Here is a 17,628-nt window from a genome sequence, read left to right on the forward strand (position 1 = left end):
ATGATGGATGGAGATAGCGACAGATAGAAATGAATGATGGATGGCTAGAGAAAGAAAATAAAATGTGACACAGACGAGGGGTGTGTGGAGAGGGGGGTGACTAGCCTCAGGGGCGCTTAGCAAGCGGAGACAGAAGAGCCATGGGACAGTATGGATGGAATCCGATTGGTCATTTGCGAGTCTTCGGTCCAGAGATGAGAATGAAAGAGACGCAGCCAGTTTCCCAGAGGCCTCTCCTGAACCCTGGTCTACTGCTCTCAATAGGCTGTTTTTCTACGACACAAAACATACTGGCTGAGCTCCAGCAGGACTGTTTAAACAGAAACGCACAAGAACGGAAGAGGCCTGTGAGATTATAGGGTGCATGTAAAGATGTCTGGGGCGGCTGGAGAGATGATTAGTCTGGAGGAGAGGACTTGGAGTGATAGCGCAAGGCATTGTGGGTAAAATCTAGGGACGGCCAGGTGAGGAAAAAAGCTGACTCAGCATCAGAGGGACAGAAGTATAAAAGGACAGAACGTCATGAATTTACAGAACGTGAGTGCAGTAAAAGAGACAGTTCACCCAAAAATGAAAATTCTAGCATCATTTACTGAGGTATGACTTACTTTCTTCTGAGGAACACAAAATAAGATATTTTGAAGAATGTTAGTATTATTTTTTTCTTAAGTCCATATAATAAAAAAATTAAGAATAAGAAATAGTAATATAGATGCTTGAGAACCAAGAAAACATGTTGTCGGAGATTAACCTGGAGATTATTTCATTAACGCTTTTAACGTGTCCTATGAAATGAGGCATTTGAAGAGTTTAAATACATCCTCGGTCGGCTGCAAATGACTGCCATGACATCTGGTGACAGAAATGTCATTTTTAAATGTCATAGTGTTTAGCCCATAATTGAGGGAACAGACCAAACAAAGGGCCTGAGGGTTTATCTCAACGGCAGTGCTGCAATCTTCACACATTAATTAGACGAATACAATAGCATCTGATCACGCTTTGTTTTCTTTGTTTCATGTGTGCAAGCACGTGCGTGTTCAAGACGACACAAATGCCTCCGTACACGATTGCATGTCACCCAGACTGCTGACGGTGCTGCACAAAGAGAAAGACACAGCAAATATCTGAATTGATCCACTGTACCTTCACGGCTTTGTGTCTGCTTCTGTGTTTCCATTCCTGACGGGATGCGGGGTGTGTGTGAACGGAGAAGACATCAACTAAAGATGTAGAGACAGGAAGAGAAGCACATTCTGACATTAACACGTTATTGCAGCATCCTGTTACAAAACACATTACATAAAGATGTCAAACTCTACCTGTCAAGTGGAAAACAATTGACAGGAAAAACGAACGCCCTTTTGGGGAGCAGAAATACAAATATGACGCTCACATGAGTGTCTGTGCCAGACGGAGGGACACAATTACGGCTGTCCGATAATTAGTCAGTCAGCACGAGTTACCGTCATAAGAGACAAGAAGCAGATCTGACACGCAGCTTTGTATATTTAATTAGCCTACAGACCTGATGAGAGAGAAAGTGTTGAGGCGTTTCTAAAGTTATTAACACGGCCATTATCACTAACGCACACACAGATGAACATCATTACTGATGGGGTGGAAATAATATTGGAGTGTTTACCCAAATTTATAAATAAATGTAATTAAAAAAAATAACCACATCAGTGATCAAAACAGGTCTGTAGGCTAATTTTTCTGAAGAAAATCTGTTGTTTTTATCATGCAGAAATTAATGCCACAATGTAAGGGCAGTGTGGGGAGTTGCTAGGGCATTGCTATCCGGTTGATATGGAGCCCTGTGTGGTTGCTAGGGCATTGTTATCCGGTTGCTAGGGAGCCCTGGGTGACTGCCAGGACATTGCTATGCAGTTGATATGGAGCCCTGGGTGGTTGCCAGGGCATTGCTATGCGGTTGATATGGAGCCCTGGGTGGTTGCTAGGGCATTGCTATGCGGTTGATATGGAGCCCTGGGTGGTTGCTAGGGCATTGCTATGCGGTTGATATGGAGCCCTGTGTGGTTGCTAGGGCATTGCTATGCGGTTGATATGGAGCCCTGGGTGGTTGCTAGGGCATTGCTATGCGGTTGATATGGAGCCCTGGGTGGTTGCTAGGGCATTGCTATGCGGTTGATATGGAGCCCTGTGTGGTTGCTAGGGCATTGCTATGCGGTTGATATGGAGCCCTGTGTGGTTGCTAGGGCATTGCTATGCGGTTGATATGGAGCCCTGTGTGGTTGCTATGGCATTGCGATCCGGTTGATATGGAATTGCTATGCAGTTACAAGTGTACTTGGTTGGTTACAGGCATTGATATGTGGTTGAAATTATGCTCTGGGTGGTTGCTAGGGCATTGCAATGTGGTTAACATGAAGCCCTAAGTGGTTGCCAGGCGCTGCTATGCCGATAATAGGATGCTCAAGATGATTGCTTTGGTATTCTGTGTCTAAGATCGCACAAATCACATTGGATCCACAGGAAATAAATCTTGAGGCTGATTGACTGATGCCACTACAAGAATTAATATGCTCACAGAGAGAACTGTTAAAGGACGTAGGTCAGATGAAACATGAGAGAAACATGAACTCTGGTTCCAGTGAAACTGCAAACGAAAAACAATCAAAGAAAAAAGAGAACGCAAGAGAGAGTAAGAGAGTATCTGGTTGACCTTGCCAGCTGGAGCTACTCACACACACATATAGTTTTCTAGAGAGCACGGGCTGTCAGTTTGGCACAGTGCTGTAGTGGAGGATGGGTGTTAGTGGTGTACAGTTTGAACCAAACCCTAAAAATCCCCTCCAAATCAAACACTGCACATGCTTACCCATAATCCCACAGTTTGAGATGTATCAACATCCATTATGGGCTTGGCATGGACCATCATAGGCCATGACTGATCTCTGACCTCCATACGGGCAAACTCCTGTCAACACACTGTACACTGCGTCCACAAATCTGCTACTTCAAATGCTCTCCTGTTCTGCATTCAAACAACAATAACTTCATTAAAACACAATGTAAAAATGTTTTCACCATTCTGTTATAACAGCATATTTACAGCATATAACAGTCAAAGTTATTTTATGGTACTTCCTCTTTCTTAGGGAGCATTTAAAACTAAATATATATTCCATTGTTCAATCTTGGTCTACAGGTACAAGTATGTTTATTTGTTAGTTGATTCACAAATAAAAATGTAAAAACATTAAACAAAATTTTATATAGAATTTTAAAACATAAATAGCAAAGGCTGTACTTTGTTTAGATCTCAACTGCGTCCATTTCACTCTGAAACCTTTATTCAGCAGTTCAAATAACAGTCAGCCAGGCAGGTTGAAAGCATCTCGTTGTTGATGTCACTTCCTGCAAAAGACAAATACAACAATGTTCAGACACTTTAGCTGCATTGTTTTGACAATGCATTGTAATTTTTATATATTAGTTCATGTTCATGTAATTTCATGTGTATAGCATGAGCAGTGTTGATTTTACATTTACATTTAGTCATTTAGCAGGAGCATTTATCCAAAGTGACTTACAAAGAGTTCGGGGAGCAATAAGCGATATGTCATAATAGAGCAATAGGACATTAGGTGCTAATACAAAGCTACTAGTTTCAACAAAAGCCAGACCACTACCTGTTGAGAGAAGAGGGTTAGTGTACTTTATTTTTTTTTGATTTACAAGAGATGTAAATTCTTCTCACATAAATTCAAACACAGTGAAGGACCTTTAGCAGATCAATGCAAAAGACATGATTTCTGCGTTAGTGTCATAAATCCTTATAAAGCAGTGTACCCAGGTGCATAAGCAGAAATGTAATCGTGTTTGCACAGAGCCACAATAATATTTCTGACAAAAGACAAATGTGTTTATATACTGTCTCAGGGGTCACAACATAAACGTTATGTGGCCCAGACGTTAAGTCCGGTAGACCTCCGCAAAGAATCATTAACTGATGGCTTACCATACAATAAAATATGAAAATATATAGTAATATAAATTCAATATAAATGAATTGTTATATTATAACCAAACACAGACCGGATGTTAAATCCGTGCAAGGTGCATGTGTCCGATGAAACCGTCTTCAACTTGGTGTATGATTTAAAAACTTGTTGCTGCAAGTTAAATGAATCTTTTCCACAGTTTGTGTTTGTAGGCCAGATATACACTTAAAAATAAATCCTGTCCATGACTGTTCACCAAATTAAATCTCGCTCACCACCAGGGGGCACTGTTTATTTGTAAACTAAACACTATGGCCACATCGCACTGTCAATTATTAACTGGGTAGGAATTAATGTGCTAATAACTTTACGTTTCATAAATCATAAATTAGCATTTTTATCTCATTTTAAATATAAATGAGTAATTTAGCGAACACTCACATCCTAAGTAACCAAAGTCATTTTACTCTTTGACCACTAACCCGTTCGATTTTAGATGTTAGGCTGCAAAGGAAGAGTCTCAAATATACAGAAATATAACCAGACAAAGAGCTTCAGTTTCAATGAAAAACAAGTCCAAGAATACACCACGAACTCCGTTCTGGACTTGTTTGTTGTGCAGTTGTTCGTACAGTCTGGTCAGTATGCAAACACAACAGATGTCTTTCTAACTCTCACAGGCATATTTATATGTCTGCACATATATAAACTTCAGGAATCGTTCAGTGCCCCGGTGTGTCATGTTTACGTCTTTGCTGCACGTCAACTCCACCATAAGATAAAGCCGGCAGGTAAAGAAAATAAAAGCTCTAAACTTTCCTGACGGTTTGAAAATACCAGTTAGACAGACACTGTGAAACAAAGTGAAACAATCAGGGCCTCGCTGGCATTAGCAAAGACAAACATTTCCTTTTAATGGGCCACAGAACCACATTTTCTGAATATCTGTCATTCCATAAATCCTTTGACCGAAGTTTCACGGTATTATCACTCACACTATCCTCATACAAACTCTCTTTGAAATGTTGCTCTAGAGATACGGACACTTACTGAGACGACATAAATCTGGAGTCTGCAAGCACATGGCTGTAGTCGTTACCGAATTACTCTTTTGTTGTTTGAATATAGCCGCTGTTGTCCGGCAGATCATTATGCCTTGGATGTTTGAATGCATTCGCAAATCCATATATGGTTACATCGGACAAAACATGTCCAGGCTGTGAAAAGGAAACAATGTTGTTATGTCAAGAAAATTGAGGCATTTTTGTACCAAATTAAACGTTTGCATTGACATTATTCTTATGATAATTCCCTCGAATTCTCATTACTGTGATTCTCATTAGGGCAAAAATCTAAAGTTACCGTAAGACTGTAAAAGCTAAAGTTGTTCATAAACAACAAAGCCCTGGAGCACTGACACGTCTCTCTATGCAAATCTCTTTATCCAAACACCTCTAGTCCGTAGAATTGTTTTGAAAGTCAAATATGGTATATAGAATATTGTGTGAAACATTGTGCATATGTATAATAAACTTATACTGTGCTTTGTTGTATTCGTACACACAGACACATACCTGTGCAGGAAAGTCACATGGAGCGATTGAAAAGGAGGGGTGTGAAACACATGACCACAGCGTCAGAGTCAGGCCAGAGTAAACAGGTCAGTGTTTAGTACACATAAGACACACAAGGACTCTTAGAAATGAATTGGATACACACACATATAATCACTGCAGAAGGCATGTGCCATTAAACACCTGGCTTCTTTAGAACAGCAAATGTAAAGTGTCTGATAAAGAAAACAATGAAAAAACTGTAACTTTAAAAATCTGAGGCTTGTTTTTAAATAAGTAAGTTTCCTTGTTGAATTAAAGTGAGTCAGGACGGGCAATCACCTGTTATCACAGATTAAGCACCATTATTTTCCCACGGAAACACATTAATCACCTTTACTACTTGTTTATCTGGCTTTAATCTGGTTGAACCAGAAGTTAATGAATAAAAGGTAGCATATCACCTCCTTCCTTATAGTAAATTTCTCTTTATCTAGGAATCCAGAGGACAATCCAAAACACGAAGAGCAGATCTCACCGTATAATTCACATCCTTGTAACTCTGTTCTCGCAAACACACACATTTGTTTGACTTTACTACTCGGGACATTAGTTTTAGTTAATGTCAGGCTCTTGATATGTTCTTTTCCCTAGTAACCTAACCATTACACTTACACATCCATAAATGACATGATTTGACCAATATAGCTTACCAAAACACACACACACAGTATCCACCACACAGCTCTATTCAGATCTATAGTTCAATAGGGTATAGCTCTATAGGGTTCTTGTGATGCGCAACATCTCTGTGTTCTCGTCTGAGACTCGTTTATTGCCTACACTGTCTATGAGACATGAGACACCACGCATGATAAAAGAGTTTAGTGCTTTAGTTTAAATTCGTTTTTGTTTCGTACAGCACATTTTATTCATGTTTTATTCACAAACTGTGCATTTGTGTGTAAATGTGTATTTATTTGGTTGATTCATTACAACATTATTGAGACATTATTTCATTAAGATGAAAAAGGAAATACTTGACTAAATTCACCCAAAAAAACGTGCTTGAAATACCTTCTCAAGGAAAAATTATATAGGCGACTTTTAACAAAAAGTTATATTTGTTAACACTTGACAAAAATTTTCTCGTGATCTTAAAAATCTTTTAATCTGAAGGTGTATGTTTCAGTGTTTGAAATGACTCATACTAATTTATTTATTTATTTAAAGGAACATTTTATTTAAAAAATAACTTTTGAAATGGATTACTTGAACCAAATAATGAATAAAAAGCAGCCATTAAGAGTCCGTGGAAATTCAGCATCCTAACTTGAGATCTCAAGGAATGCCAATACGATTATGCAAATTCTGGGTGGCTACTTTGAAGATACTAAAATGTAATGTAGAGTTCATTTATTCTGAATGCTTTTAGTCACAAGTTAATTCCCACAGCATCTGTGTGTTATTCCACGGTTTTGATGAGTTTACTTTTATTCTAAAATGTGGAAAAGATATAAATAAAAAATGAGTGAGGTGTATAAAAAGAAAGATCTGTCTATCTACATACACCGCGAGTCCCCTTACATGGAATCTGTCATGTTGTTTCTACAGTAGCCTTAAACGGACAAACGTTTCGTAAATACAAGATCTCCTTCGGCAAAAAAGTGAAAACATGGCGACATCTTTGTCCTGTGAGAGACGCCATAGTGCTTCGAAAGAAAGGGGGGAAAGGTGGAGTGAGCCATTGGTTGCAATTCGCAACCTCACCCCTAGATGCCGCTAAAATAGTTAAATGCAAAATGTACTAATACAACAAAATATTTGTTTACATTAGTTAACAAACTAACATGAACAAATTATAAAAAAAAACTGCATTAGTGTTAACTAACATAAACCAAGATTAATAAATGCTGCCAAATTATATTACTCACTTTTACATTACATAACGTAAGAACTCATGCTAAAGCAACCTCATTGTAAACTGTTAACAGAACTTTTTAACCTTCCACATAAAGCAAAACTGACCTTATTCAACATGGAGTAAAATATTTTATCTATTATCTGTATTTCCTTGAAATCTTGTTTTTTTCAAGAGCTGTTAAACCTGCAACTGATTTGTCTATTCAAATGAGGCAGCGTTTGTTATGCCAATCGAGGACATTCAAGGGAGGGAGAGAGGGAGGGAGAGAGAGGGAGGAGACAAGCAAGGATAGTTTGGGTGAGGAAGTCTGAGAGAAGGAGGGAGAGAGAAAGAATGCCATGATGTCACACCAGCCCACTCGAATACAAAAGCAGTGTAAAGAAAGACACACATGCTCTGTTTCCACTAACACAACTCAACAGCACACATCCCCGGCTCTCGCTGTGAGTACTGCTTTACTTTCTTACTCTCTCTCTCTCTCTCTCTCTCTTTCATTCTCAACGCACTTCATCAGTGCTCAGCAGTCTCTTTGTGCTCATGTTTAAAGCATTTATTGCCTTGCTCTCATAGTTCTCTGTATTCACTAACTCTCATGTACTGAAAAACAAAAGAGATTATTTGGGAAGATTCTTGATCTTTCTAAAAGCTGTTTTCTCTTCAGCTTTGTATATTTGGTTGTCCCATTGGCAAGCTTCATTACCTTTTGTTTCCCTTGCTGTCTGTCTTTGTGTAAATGAGTCATGCTTTTGTCTATTGTCCATCCCCAACGTATCTTTATCCAGCCGAACTTCAAGTCTTTGCAGTTGTTTAAGTTGCGTATCTGTTTTTTGTAGTTAGTTCTTAGATTGGCTTGAGTAAAATTTGGTTAATGTACTAGGCGTTGTACGACATCCTTTGAAATGAAGATGACTTTTATTCCATGAGGAAAATCTTATTGTTTGGGAGTTATTCTTCTATAACTTTGGAGACTCAGTAAGACTTATCGAATGTTTCTTTTAAAATCCACTTTTAAAGTTAACACCAGACAAATGTCGCGCAGAGCTATTTCAGAGAATGTAGAAGGAATGCATAACTTCTCACAAGAAAGAAAGCAGGACATTTTAGCAAAACTCGTCATTTGCTCTCAGTGTAACATCAGTTTGGTCTTGACGAACCAGTTGGGTTATTAAAGAGATTTGCATGCATGTATTGCTCAATTGTTTACTTGTTTCAAATGGCTGTGTGGAAAAACATGCCTGACGTTTGGGATTGATTCTGAGTCATGGCAGTAACCATACTATAGTAAGATAAATAGCCAAAAGACAGCAAGATAAAGACATGACAAAAAAGGGAGATTGTGTGCGTGTTTTAAGGAACTAAAATGCTGAAGGCCGGACAGAGAGTCTCATACAGTGATGGAGCGACTTCATCAGGGACTCAATAAACCGAAGAAGAAACAGAGACATTCACATTTAGTTCAAGTCTACAGAGGGGGCACAGAGACAAGAAAATCACACATAGACTCAACACACGCTGAGCTCTGCTATAAAACAGACCCCTATTGTCAACAGAGAACGAATGAAGAGCCGAGAGTCATATGAAAGGCAGCCGGGTCACAAACCCCCAAAGAGCAAAGCGCACAGCTGTTCAGCCCCTTTAACCTACGGAGAAAAAGATCTCTTTAAAATCTCAGCTGTTATTCCAGGACAACATGGAGATTAAAATGAGACGAAACTGAAAAAATGTGCCTCAGGCACGAGGTTCACAAACTTTGTTCACACTTACCAAGAATTCAAAGTCTGACATCAAAATTATGGGAGGAAAACGTATTGTGCAAATGTTTTGTTTTTATATCTACAGGCTTAGTAGGGTTCTCATTTGAGGTTCTTTTCCTAAACCAGTATTGTCCTGCTTGTTTCTTCAAATCGTTGATGTCTTTCTGAAACCTCATATCACCGTATTTAGTCTTTTTTAGTTTTTGCCATTATTAGTATGTTTGGCACTGGTTTTTGCAAATGTCTTACCAATAAACAGTATTAAAAAAACAGAGTATTTTTTATCATTTAAAAAATCATTTCCTGAAAAACAACAAATTTGGAATTATCTGATAAATATAAATAAAAAAACAAAGACAATCGCTAGCACAGAGTCAGTGTAAAGACAGCATACCACAAATCATTTGTTTGTTGCAAATGAATTATTTAATTGAAAATGTTATTGGATTGCATGATCTGTGGACTTGCAAATCTGAGAACAATTTGAAGCATATTGAGATCTTTTCACAAAAAATATTCAATAAAAAACTAATATACTCCATTAAGTCTTCTGAGCTATGAAAGAGCAACCTCTAAGCAATAAACCCTTCTCTTCTGTTGTTTTAAAGTGAAATCAGGGTAATAAATCCAAAGATATAAGGCGTCAACCAAGCAAGCCTGAAAGAATGGCAACAGATGCTGTAATTGATCTCTCACATCTCTCCGTTTCTTTCAGACTGGAATCATATGTCCAGCGTGTGGGACAAAAACAACCATCTCAGTCACAGGACCTAAAATGCCAGTCTCTGAAATATAAAAGCAGCGTTTGTTTGAGAAAAGGCCAACAACGATATAAAAAAGAGCTGGACTCTTTAAAGAACACCATTTTACCCAAAGATCCCACGCACAAACCGTCAACATGCTGCAGCAAATACTAAAGGACATGTTCATCGATCCAGATGTGTTGGAGGCTCTGAATGACGAACAGAAGAAAATCTTATTCTTCAAAATGAGAGAAGAACAAGTCAGGCGGTGGAATGAGAGGGAAGAGAAAGATGCAAAAGAAGGGATGAAAAAAGAAAAGCTGTGCCAGAAGAAAGGTATGAATTCACGCCCACACTAAAAATACAAACACATCTGTCATTTTGCAGGTACAACTGTCAGCACAAGACAATGATTCTTTACATGACAGACAAGCATGCCTTCAGGTCTCTTTGACAGTATAATGTGTTTCTAAACGCCTTGCTGGTTTATAATTTGCGTGCTTTTGGTTTGTGACGTCATGAGCTGTCGCCCTTGCAGAACCCGTTTTGGAATTTACTGTCTGTGATGTGAACAGGACTGAGGTTACCATGAGAGTATTTCAATGTAACTATTGGTGAGCTTTTCAAAGTCTTCGAGTTTTTTAATGCTGAATATAACTACATGCACACGTCAGCAGAATAGGTCTTGTTCGGAGAGAATTACAAAAACATAATTGCATGTTGATTAAATGTTGATCATTTTGTTGTTTTGAAGATTTTGCTATTAAAATGGTCACAAACGTACATTTACTTTTGTATTATGTTTAACTGTTAATCTCAAAAGATGCTACACCTTTTTAAACTTGAATATTAGCGTTTATGTAAAGGGATGAATAATAATGCAAACAATACTTTAGCAGTGAACACCACAAACACAGTCCTCTAACATCATTGTTTGGTGACAATAGCACTGCAATTTCTAAGAAATTATATTTAAAAAAATGAAAATTGAAAAGTATGAAATGGCTCTCTCTTCAGTGTTATCAACCTCAGGACGATGAACAATGACACAAAAGCGTTTTTCAATCCGTCTGCAGCTGTACATGCATCACAATTTGACTGTCACACCTATCAGTAAATATGGAGGTCACTCCCAAATGCTAACTGTGTAATAGATCAAACTATCAGGAAATAAATTAAGAAATGATGCCTATATTTTCAAGTCAAGATCTGTCAGGCATTTAAGAAACTCAAATTCGAAGATCTTTTGTGTGTGAGCATACAGAAACCATCTGAGAATGACGCAGTTGGCTTTAATCTCTTCCTTACAAGCAAAGTCAAAAATAGATTTTTTAGACTCCCTTAATGATGTCAAAGAAAAATGACCTTGCATTAACTTCAACTTGAACGCATAGTTTTGAGGTCAATGGAAATGAAGTGGCCATGAGAGGGAGGAGTCGCGTAACATGACCACAAACATCTTACAGCTGCAGGGGTGCAACTATAGCAACACAACGGCCCTTCAACGCTGACCTCGCAACACAATACAAACCAAACAACATCACAGAATATTCAAACGCAAATCACTAAGAGGGAGATTACAGTTATCATCACACAGCATCATCGTTGCCATGTCTCGATGTTGCTGTAACACAAGAGGGCTGTAAAATCCTTTAAACAATTTAGGCTTTTTTTTCATTTCAACGCCTGAGGATGTGTTTTAGCTGAGGCAAGGAATGTTCACAGAATGTTCTAAAGCAGAACAGACCTACATGGAGAAAAAAACAAGGAGATTATTGTGGTTTGAAAGTAACAGAGTTCGAGTTCACCGTAAAATGGCCAGTGTTGTTTTATATAACTTAAATTAGTTAAATTTACACTTTTAAAAGTGTTGATGAATTAACACTTACTGAGAGTTCAACATTTAACTCATACGGAGTTAATCTCATAGAAACGTTAATCCAACTCTTCAGAGAGTAAAACAACACTACCTTAGATTTAAATAAGATTAATTTGATATCAACTTTCATCTGAATTATTTGTTGTTTGTCAGAACATTTCTAGTTGTTATGTATTGGTAAACTCATATTATTTTTTTAACAAAACATTAAAGGACAAGACATGTTTTTAACACTGTCAAACAATGTCAAATCATTACATTTCCTATAAAAACAGTCAAATATACAGCATACATATGAACCACATGCACATATTAGGGCTCGATTAGAAATTGATTAATCGTTTTTTTTTAAATACGGTCGATTCAATATCGATTCTCAAAAGATGTGAATATATTTTTCTTCTTTCATATTTCTGCAAGCACTGAACATTCATGAATGCTACTGCTACTACTATCCAGTAGATGTCACTTTTCTTTTTACAACGGGTGGATGTAACAACCGGGAGGCGTTCATTCATTGCTTCATTAACATGGTAACATGGCGGATGCAGGTGTGTTGTCGAATTTAACATCATCTTCACGGCTTTGTGGCTCTTCATTTCATTTTTTAAATTACAATTATAATGTGATATTAACTGATCTTTTATAGAAACATCTTTAGGATTTGTATTACATCTATAATCATTGACTTGAATCGAGAGCTTGTGAATCGTTATCGAATCATCAGAATCGATACCCAGCCCTAGTACATATGTAGTCTGAACGGTTTCATCACATATAAACATGAAGTAGAACAATGTGTTCTTAGTCTTACAATAGTTTAAACACTACAATGTGCAAAGGCATAATATACATATTCACATTTGGTCCATAAGCACTTTGAAGGTCATAGGGTTAATAATTCTTATCAACATTATCAGCTTGAACAACTGCATCTAATTCATTACCATCAACCAGTCTGAACGCATTATAATGCTCACTGAACAACTCTTTAACAAGTTGTTCAACCACAAAAGAAACATTTTCACCCAACAAGAATTTTGTGGTTTTACTGAAACAAAAATAATAAAAAATATTCATGGGATTTCACATGATCACATTACTCTAACATGTATAGAGGGACATTGAACCCAGTTCACAGGCTAAAAACACACTCAAGTTCACCTGTTAGTGATGGAATCCAACCGACCAGCATTTCTTGTTTCACATGAGCATTTGCTCGAGGTTGCTAATGTTCTTTGAACCGTTTCTATCAATAGCATTATCATCTCCTATCGCTCACACTTTCTCAGCTTCTGTTTCTCAACAAAATTGGTCAAATCACATGATCCGCAAATGTCTCCGGACCTTAAACATTTTTGGGTTGTTTCAATTGTTGGATGAAATATGAACATTTTCTACACTACCGGTTAACTCGCACGTGCTCATATTTGTTTTCCAAAATTTTTGAACAATAATAAACCCAATAATCTAAATTATGAAATAACCATTTTACTAAAAAATAAATTAAAACACGTTGTAGGTTATCATCTTTAGTGTAGTCACATGTGGACTAGTATTTGCAGAAATGTTTTCTTGTCTTTTTTTGAAGCAGCTTCTTGATGTCTCACTAAAATGCTTTTTAAACAATTTTAAAGGAGTTCCCATCTATTCTGTGCTCTTATTGGCTGTTCCTTCCTCATCATTCAAAGTCTTCCATTTCAAAAACACTTTTTATGAAATGAAATGTTAGCAAATGTATGTTTTTTTATCTACTAAACTAATTTCAGGCATTTAAACATATACCTTCAGCTGAAATGTTTTTTTTAAATAATGAGAAACATTTGGTATTGACCATATTTGACCCAACCTTGGGTTAAAACAAACAAGCATTTTTTAGAGTGTGGGCTTATGTGAAGTAAAAAACATATAACTTTTTAACAAAATGAGTTGAAATGAGAAATATTTAATAGCAATTCTCATTAATTATTGTTGCAATGAACAGAATCATAACCTTTTTGCTTTTGACACACAACCCTGAATGTTTACAGCTGAGCTGTTGTTCTCTTTCTCATTGTCTCTCTTGACCCAGAACTTTAATCTGTGTGGCCAGTTTCAGTTGCCTCAGTTTAGATGATACTGTGTGTCAGCCATACGTCACCGTTTGGACGAACATTACTGTAGATAAAAGCTGTTTAAGTTTCAGTTGAAAGTTGTCAAAGTTGTACAAAGACAAACAAACTAAAAACAGATCACCAGGACTTTGTACTGTCTCGGTTACTGGTTTGTAGCCCACTGGGAAAAAAACCCATCAAGAATGTGATTTTGATAATATCGCAGATGTTTCTCCCAAACAGCAGTGGGACTAAACAGCGCAAATAGCTCCTCTGAATCGGTCAAATGTCTTTTTTGGGAGCAAATTCAAATGAAGAGTTATTTGCATATGCTGACAAACCCATAATACAATATGATTAAATGGAAGGCGTCAGATCACAGAATATAGTATAACAACCGCTATAAACACATATTATTTCTTCTAAGAAATAAACAACAACTATAAATATTTAACTATGATCTCGTGTCAACAGTTTACTTTTTCATTTCAGCTATAATTTCGTCCTTAGGAATTTTAAGAGAAACATTTGAAAGAAAGTCTCCATTAAGTAGCTTTGAAAAAACAAATCGCTAATACAAGAAAAGCTTTGTAAATCTGAATGTCTGTGGTTTGTATGCTAGCGGTAGTTGCTCTTAAATGTAATCTCTCCGGCTTGAAGCTCTGGACAGTCAGTTCAGAGACATGGACTGCCTAGTTGGGTCATTGTGTTCCAAGAAGCACACCCTTTAAGATAACGTACACATCATGCTTTCATACATCTTTCAAAAATACGCACAAACATACCTGTGCGTGTCCTAAACCCTGTGACCTAGGCAACAAACAACACACAAACACACACAGATCCCCTACAAACATGGCAATCCATGGCAGAAAGAATGTGCACTCTATTATGTAATTTCAATAAAAGATGCTGCACATTTCTGATTTATCATCTCACAACATTTCATGAACCCTTTGTAAATATCATCCCCGGGGCTGGCAACGGTGTAAGGTCGCATGATCTAAAACCCTGCTACATGCTAAGCTGACTATGCCCAACCTGGAGAACCGGTTCTTTACGTAACACTTTCTGTCCGAGATAAGGTGTTAGATTTTCCCTTACATGCAAACCGTCAAGGAAAACAGATCTTCCCCCACCCCGTTCCATTTCACGTAAGGGAATATATACAGTTTCATCTTTAATTGTTGTTTTCCAGGTATTATGATGTACATAAAGTTAAAATATTTAAATCGGTGAACTATTCCCCTGCAATTCACAAGGACCCTCTCTTTGAGCATAAGCAGCTGACATATCTGCTGATCACACACCATTTTATGCCTTCAAGGTTTCGTGTTATTTGAGAAGGTTAAATCACACTAAAATAATGATGAGGGAGACTGAGAGTCATGGTTTCATGGACTAGTGCAAGTGCGTATGAGTTGCGTTGTGTATTGTTATAATATAAGTGTAATATATGTTAGTATTGAAGTCTTACACATTGGTTTACATGCACAAATCTAAACTATTTCTCAGAAAGAGAGAGAGAGTGTACGACTTGCATTTCCCTCAATGCCACAGCGCCCTCTGTTGGTCGAGAAAATACATTACCAATAGGATGATGTGGGTTGGCTTTCAAATACATTTACATTTAATCATTTATCCAAAGCGACTTACAAAGAATTCAGGGAGCAATGTGTCATACAAATGACCAAAAAACACAAAATTACAACTGGGGTCCAAATGTGTAATTCTGACCATTTGTACAAAGTTACAATGTCTCATTGTCCTTGCTGCCTAATTGCTTTTATAATGTATTGAAGTTGTTAAATTTATGCAAACCTGATTTCTTCTCAGGTCCTTGTAAAACCGTGACCTGGCTGCTGGGTAGCGATGGCGACGTACACGTGTGCTTCATTGGGGAATCAGACGACCTTAAATCTCCAAAACTCATTTTGTCAGAGCTGAGGAATAATATAACAGACAACCTTAACAATATCAACAGGTAATAAAGATATCAATAACACAAGGGAAAATACAATATGGCTTACTGTACATTAGCCTTCTTATTACACGGCTACTTAATAATAAAGCGGACATGAAATATTCAGTTGACATTATTTTATTATTAGGGAAGATGTCAGAGGAATACGGGAGACATGTAACTAGCGGAGTTGTCTGTTGCAACAAATATAGAGATTTCAATATAAAAATACAGAGCTACTAGCATCATTTTATAAAAAAATATTTGACTGTGGAATGTAAAGATACAAAAAAATGTACTGTACCCAAAAATATAAGATGTAATATACTTTGAATCAATTGCAAATATAATTGGAATCAAGTTTTTGCAATCTTAGCCTCGGTCACATAATATAAATGTTCATCTTTGTTTGTAGAGCCAACGCAGAACCTGTCAACAACAGCCTGAGCAAAGTCAATAGAGCACCACAGACCAGCGCAGAAGCAGGGATTCAACTTCTTCTCAAGGTGTGTGTTTGAACCTGAAACCAACACCATGATGATAACCTTAATCAAATGAATAAATAATGTATTGAAGCAAATGTAGGTTTGGGTTGGGGTAAGTGGTACATGGGGGGTAAAAATAGCTTGCTGTATCAAATGTGTGTGTGTGTTGACCTATACTTTAGTGAATCTTTTAACAATACAGCGATGTACTCCCTTTTCAAATATAATTTAAATAAATAACAGGATATGTAAATGTGTGTGTATATGTGTTGGTGTGCGTTTGACTGATTATGCTTAAATGTGATAAGACGTTTGCATGTCACATGCATACAGATGAATCACAAGTATGTGTGCAGGACATTAATAATAAAAACAGCAGTAATGAGATGTGTGTGTGTGTGTGTGTGTGTTTGGACTGGCCGGAGTCCCCTGAGCAGATGGTTTAGAGGCTGGGAAGAGAATTAAACGCTATCAGATGGCATCAATGCCACGGTGCCAAAGGGAATACACTGAAAACACACACACAGCCATTATCTCACTGAACTACAAACTATTTCCAAAGCCTCTGAGCTTTGTCACATAAAAATGTTTTACCATTTACAAACGAATTTTATCCAATCTGCCACAGAAACCAGAGGACCAGAGTCATTCTGGAGCCGACTCAGATGAATGTAAGCAGGTCAGTGGTTCTGATCAGTCTGCTGATGACACCAAGGGCCAAACAGAGGACTCGGTCTCGGGCAGCACCGAGGAAGAAATCTGCCTTTACAAACCACATTTCAGCAACAGAGGCATGACAACTTTAGCAGAAAGCCTGAACGAGGTCAGATTGCACAGAGCGATGAAAGACCAGCTGTCAATCACAGACAAGATACAACCACTGAACACATCATACAAAGGTATGTCCACGTATATACTGTATATATGTTTCAGTGAAAATATATACCAAATATTCGATGTTGATCAAACACTGGTAAAATCAATAGTTTTAGAAAACTATTGTCTATATACATAAGATATACAGATAAAACACGGTGCAAACAATTATTATTAAAGGGATACTTCACCTTCGACTTGTTCCAAATCTGTATAGATGTATTTGTTCTGATGAACACAGAGAAAGATATTTGGAAGAATGCTTATAAACAGACAGATTTTGTCCCGTTGACTCCTATGGTAGGAAAAATACTTTATTTTTTCTCTCCTGTTGAACACAAAAGACTACTACGGGAGTCAATGGGGGGCAAAATCTGTCTGGTTACA

The 17,628-nt window shown here is 37.4% G+C and overlaps 1 protein-coding gene across 1 annotated transcript in view; it reads left to right on the forward strand.

Annotated features, from left to right (window-relative positions):
* Positions 1 to 7,752: 7,752 nt before the first annotated feature.
* Positions 7,753 to 17,628, forward strand: part of LOC306907389 (uncharacterized protein) — a gene marked incomplete at its 3' end in the record, with an annotated part of 11,545 nt that continues 1,669 nt past the window's right edge. Inside the window, exons 1-5 of the mRNA XM_079479445.1 lie at positions 7,753 to 7,891; positions 9,918 to 10,281; positions 15,754 to 15,901; positions 16,296 to 16,386; positions 16,994 to 17,264. Coding sequence (XP_079335571.1) covers positions 10,101 to 10,281; positions 15,754 to 15,901; positions 16,296 to 16,386; positions 16,994 to 17,264 — 691 coding nt within the window. The 5' untranslated portion in view covers positions 7,753 to 7,891; positions 9,918 to 10,100. The remainder of the gene's footprint in view (positions 7,892 to 9,917; positions 10,282 to 15,753; positions 15,902 to 16,295; positions 16,387 to 16,993; positions 17,265 to 17,628) is intronic.

Source organism: Barbatula barbatula (genome assembly GCF_947034865.1).
Source record: "Barbatula barbatula genome assembly, chromosome: 18".
NCBI classification, from domain to species: domain Eukaryota; kingdom Metazoa; phylum Chordata; class Actinopteri; order Cypriniformes; family Nemacheilidae; genus Barbatula; species Barbatula barbatula.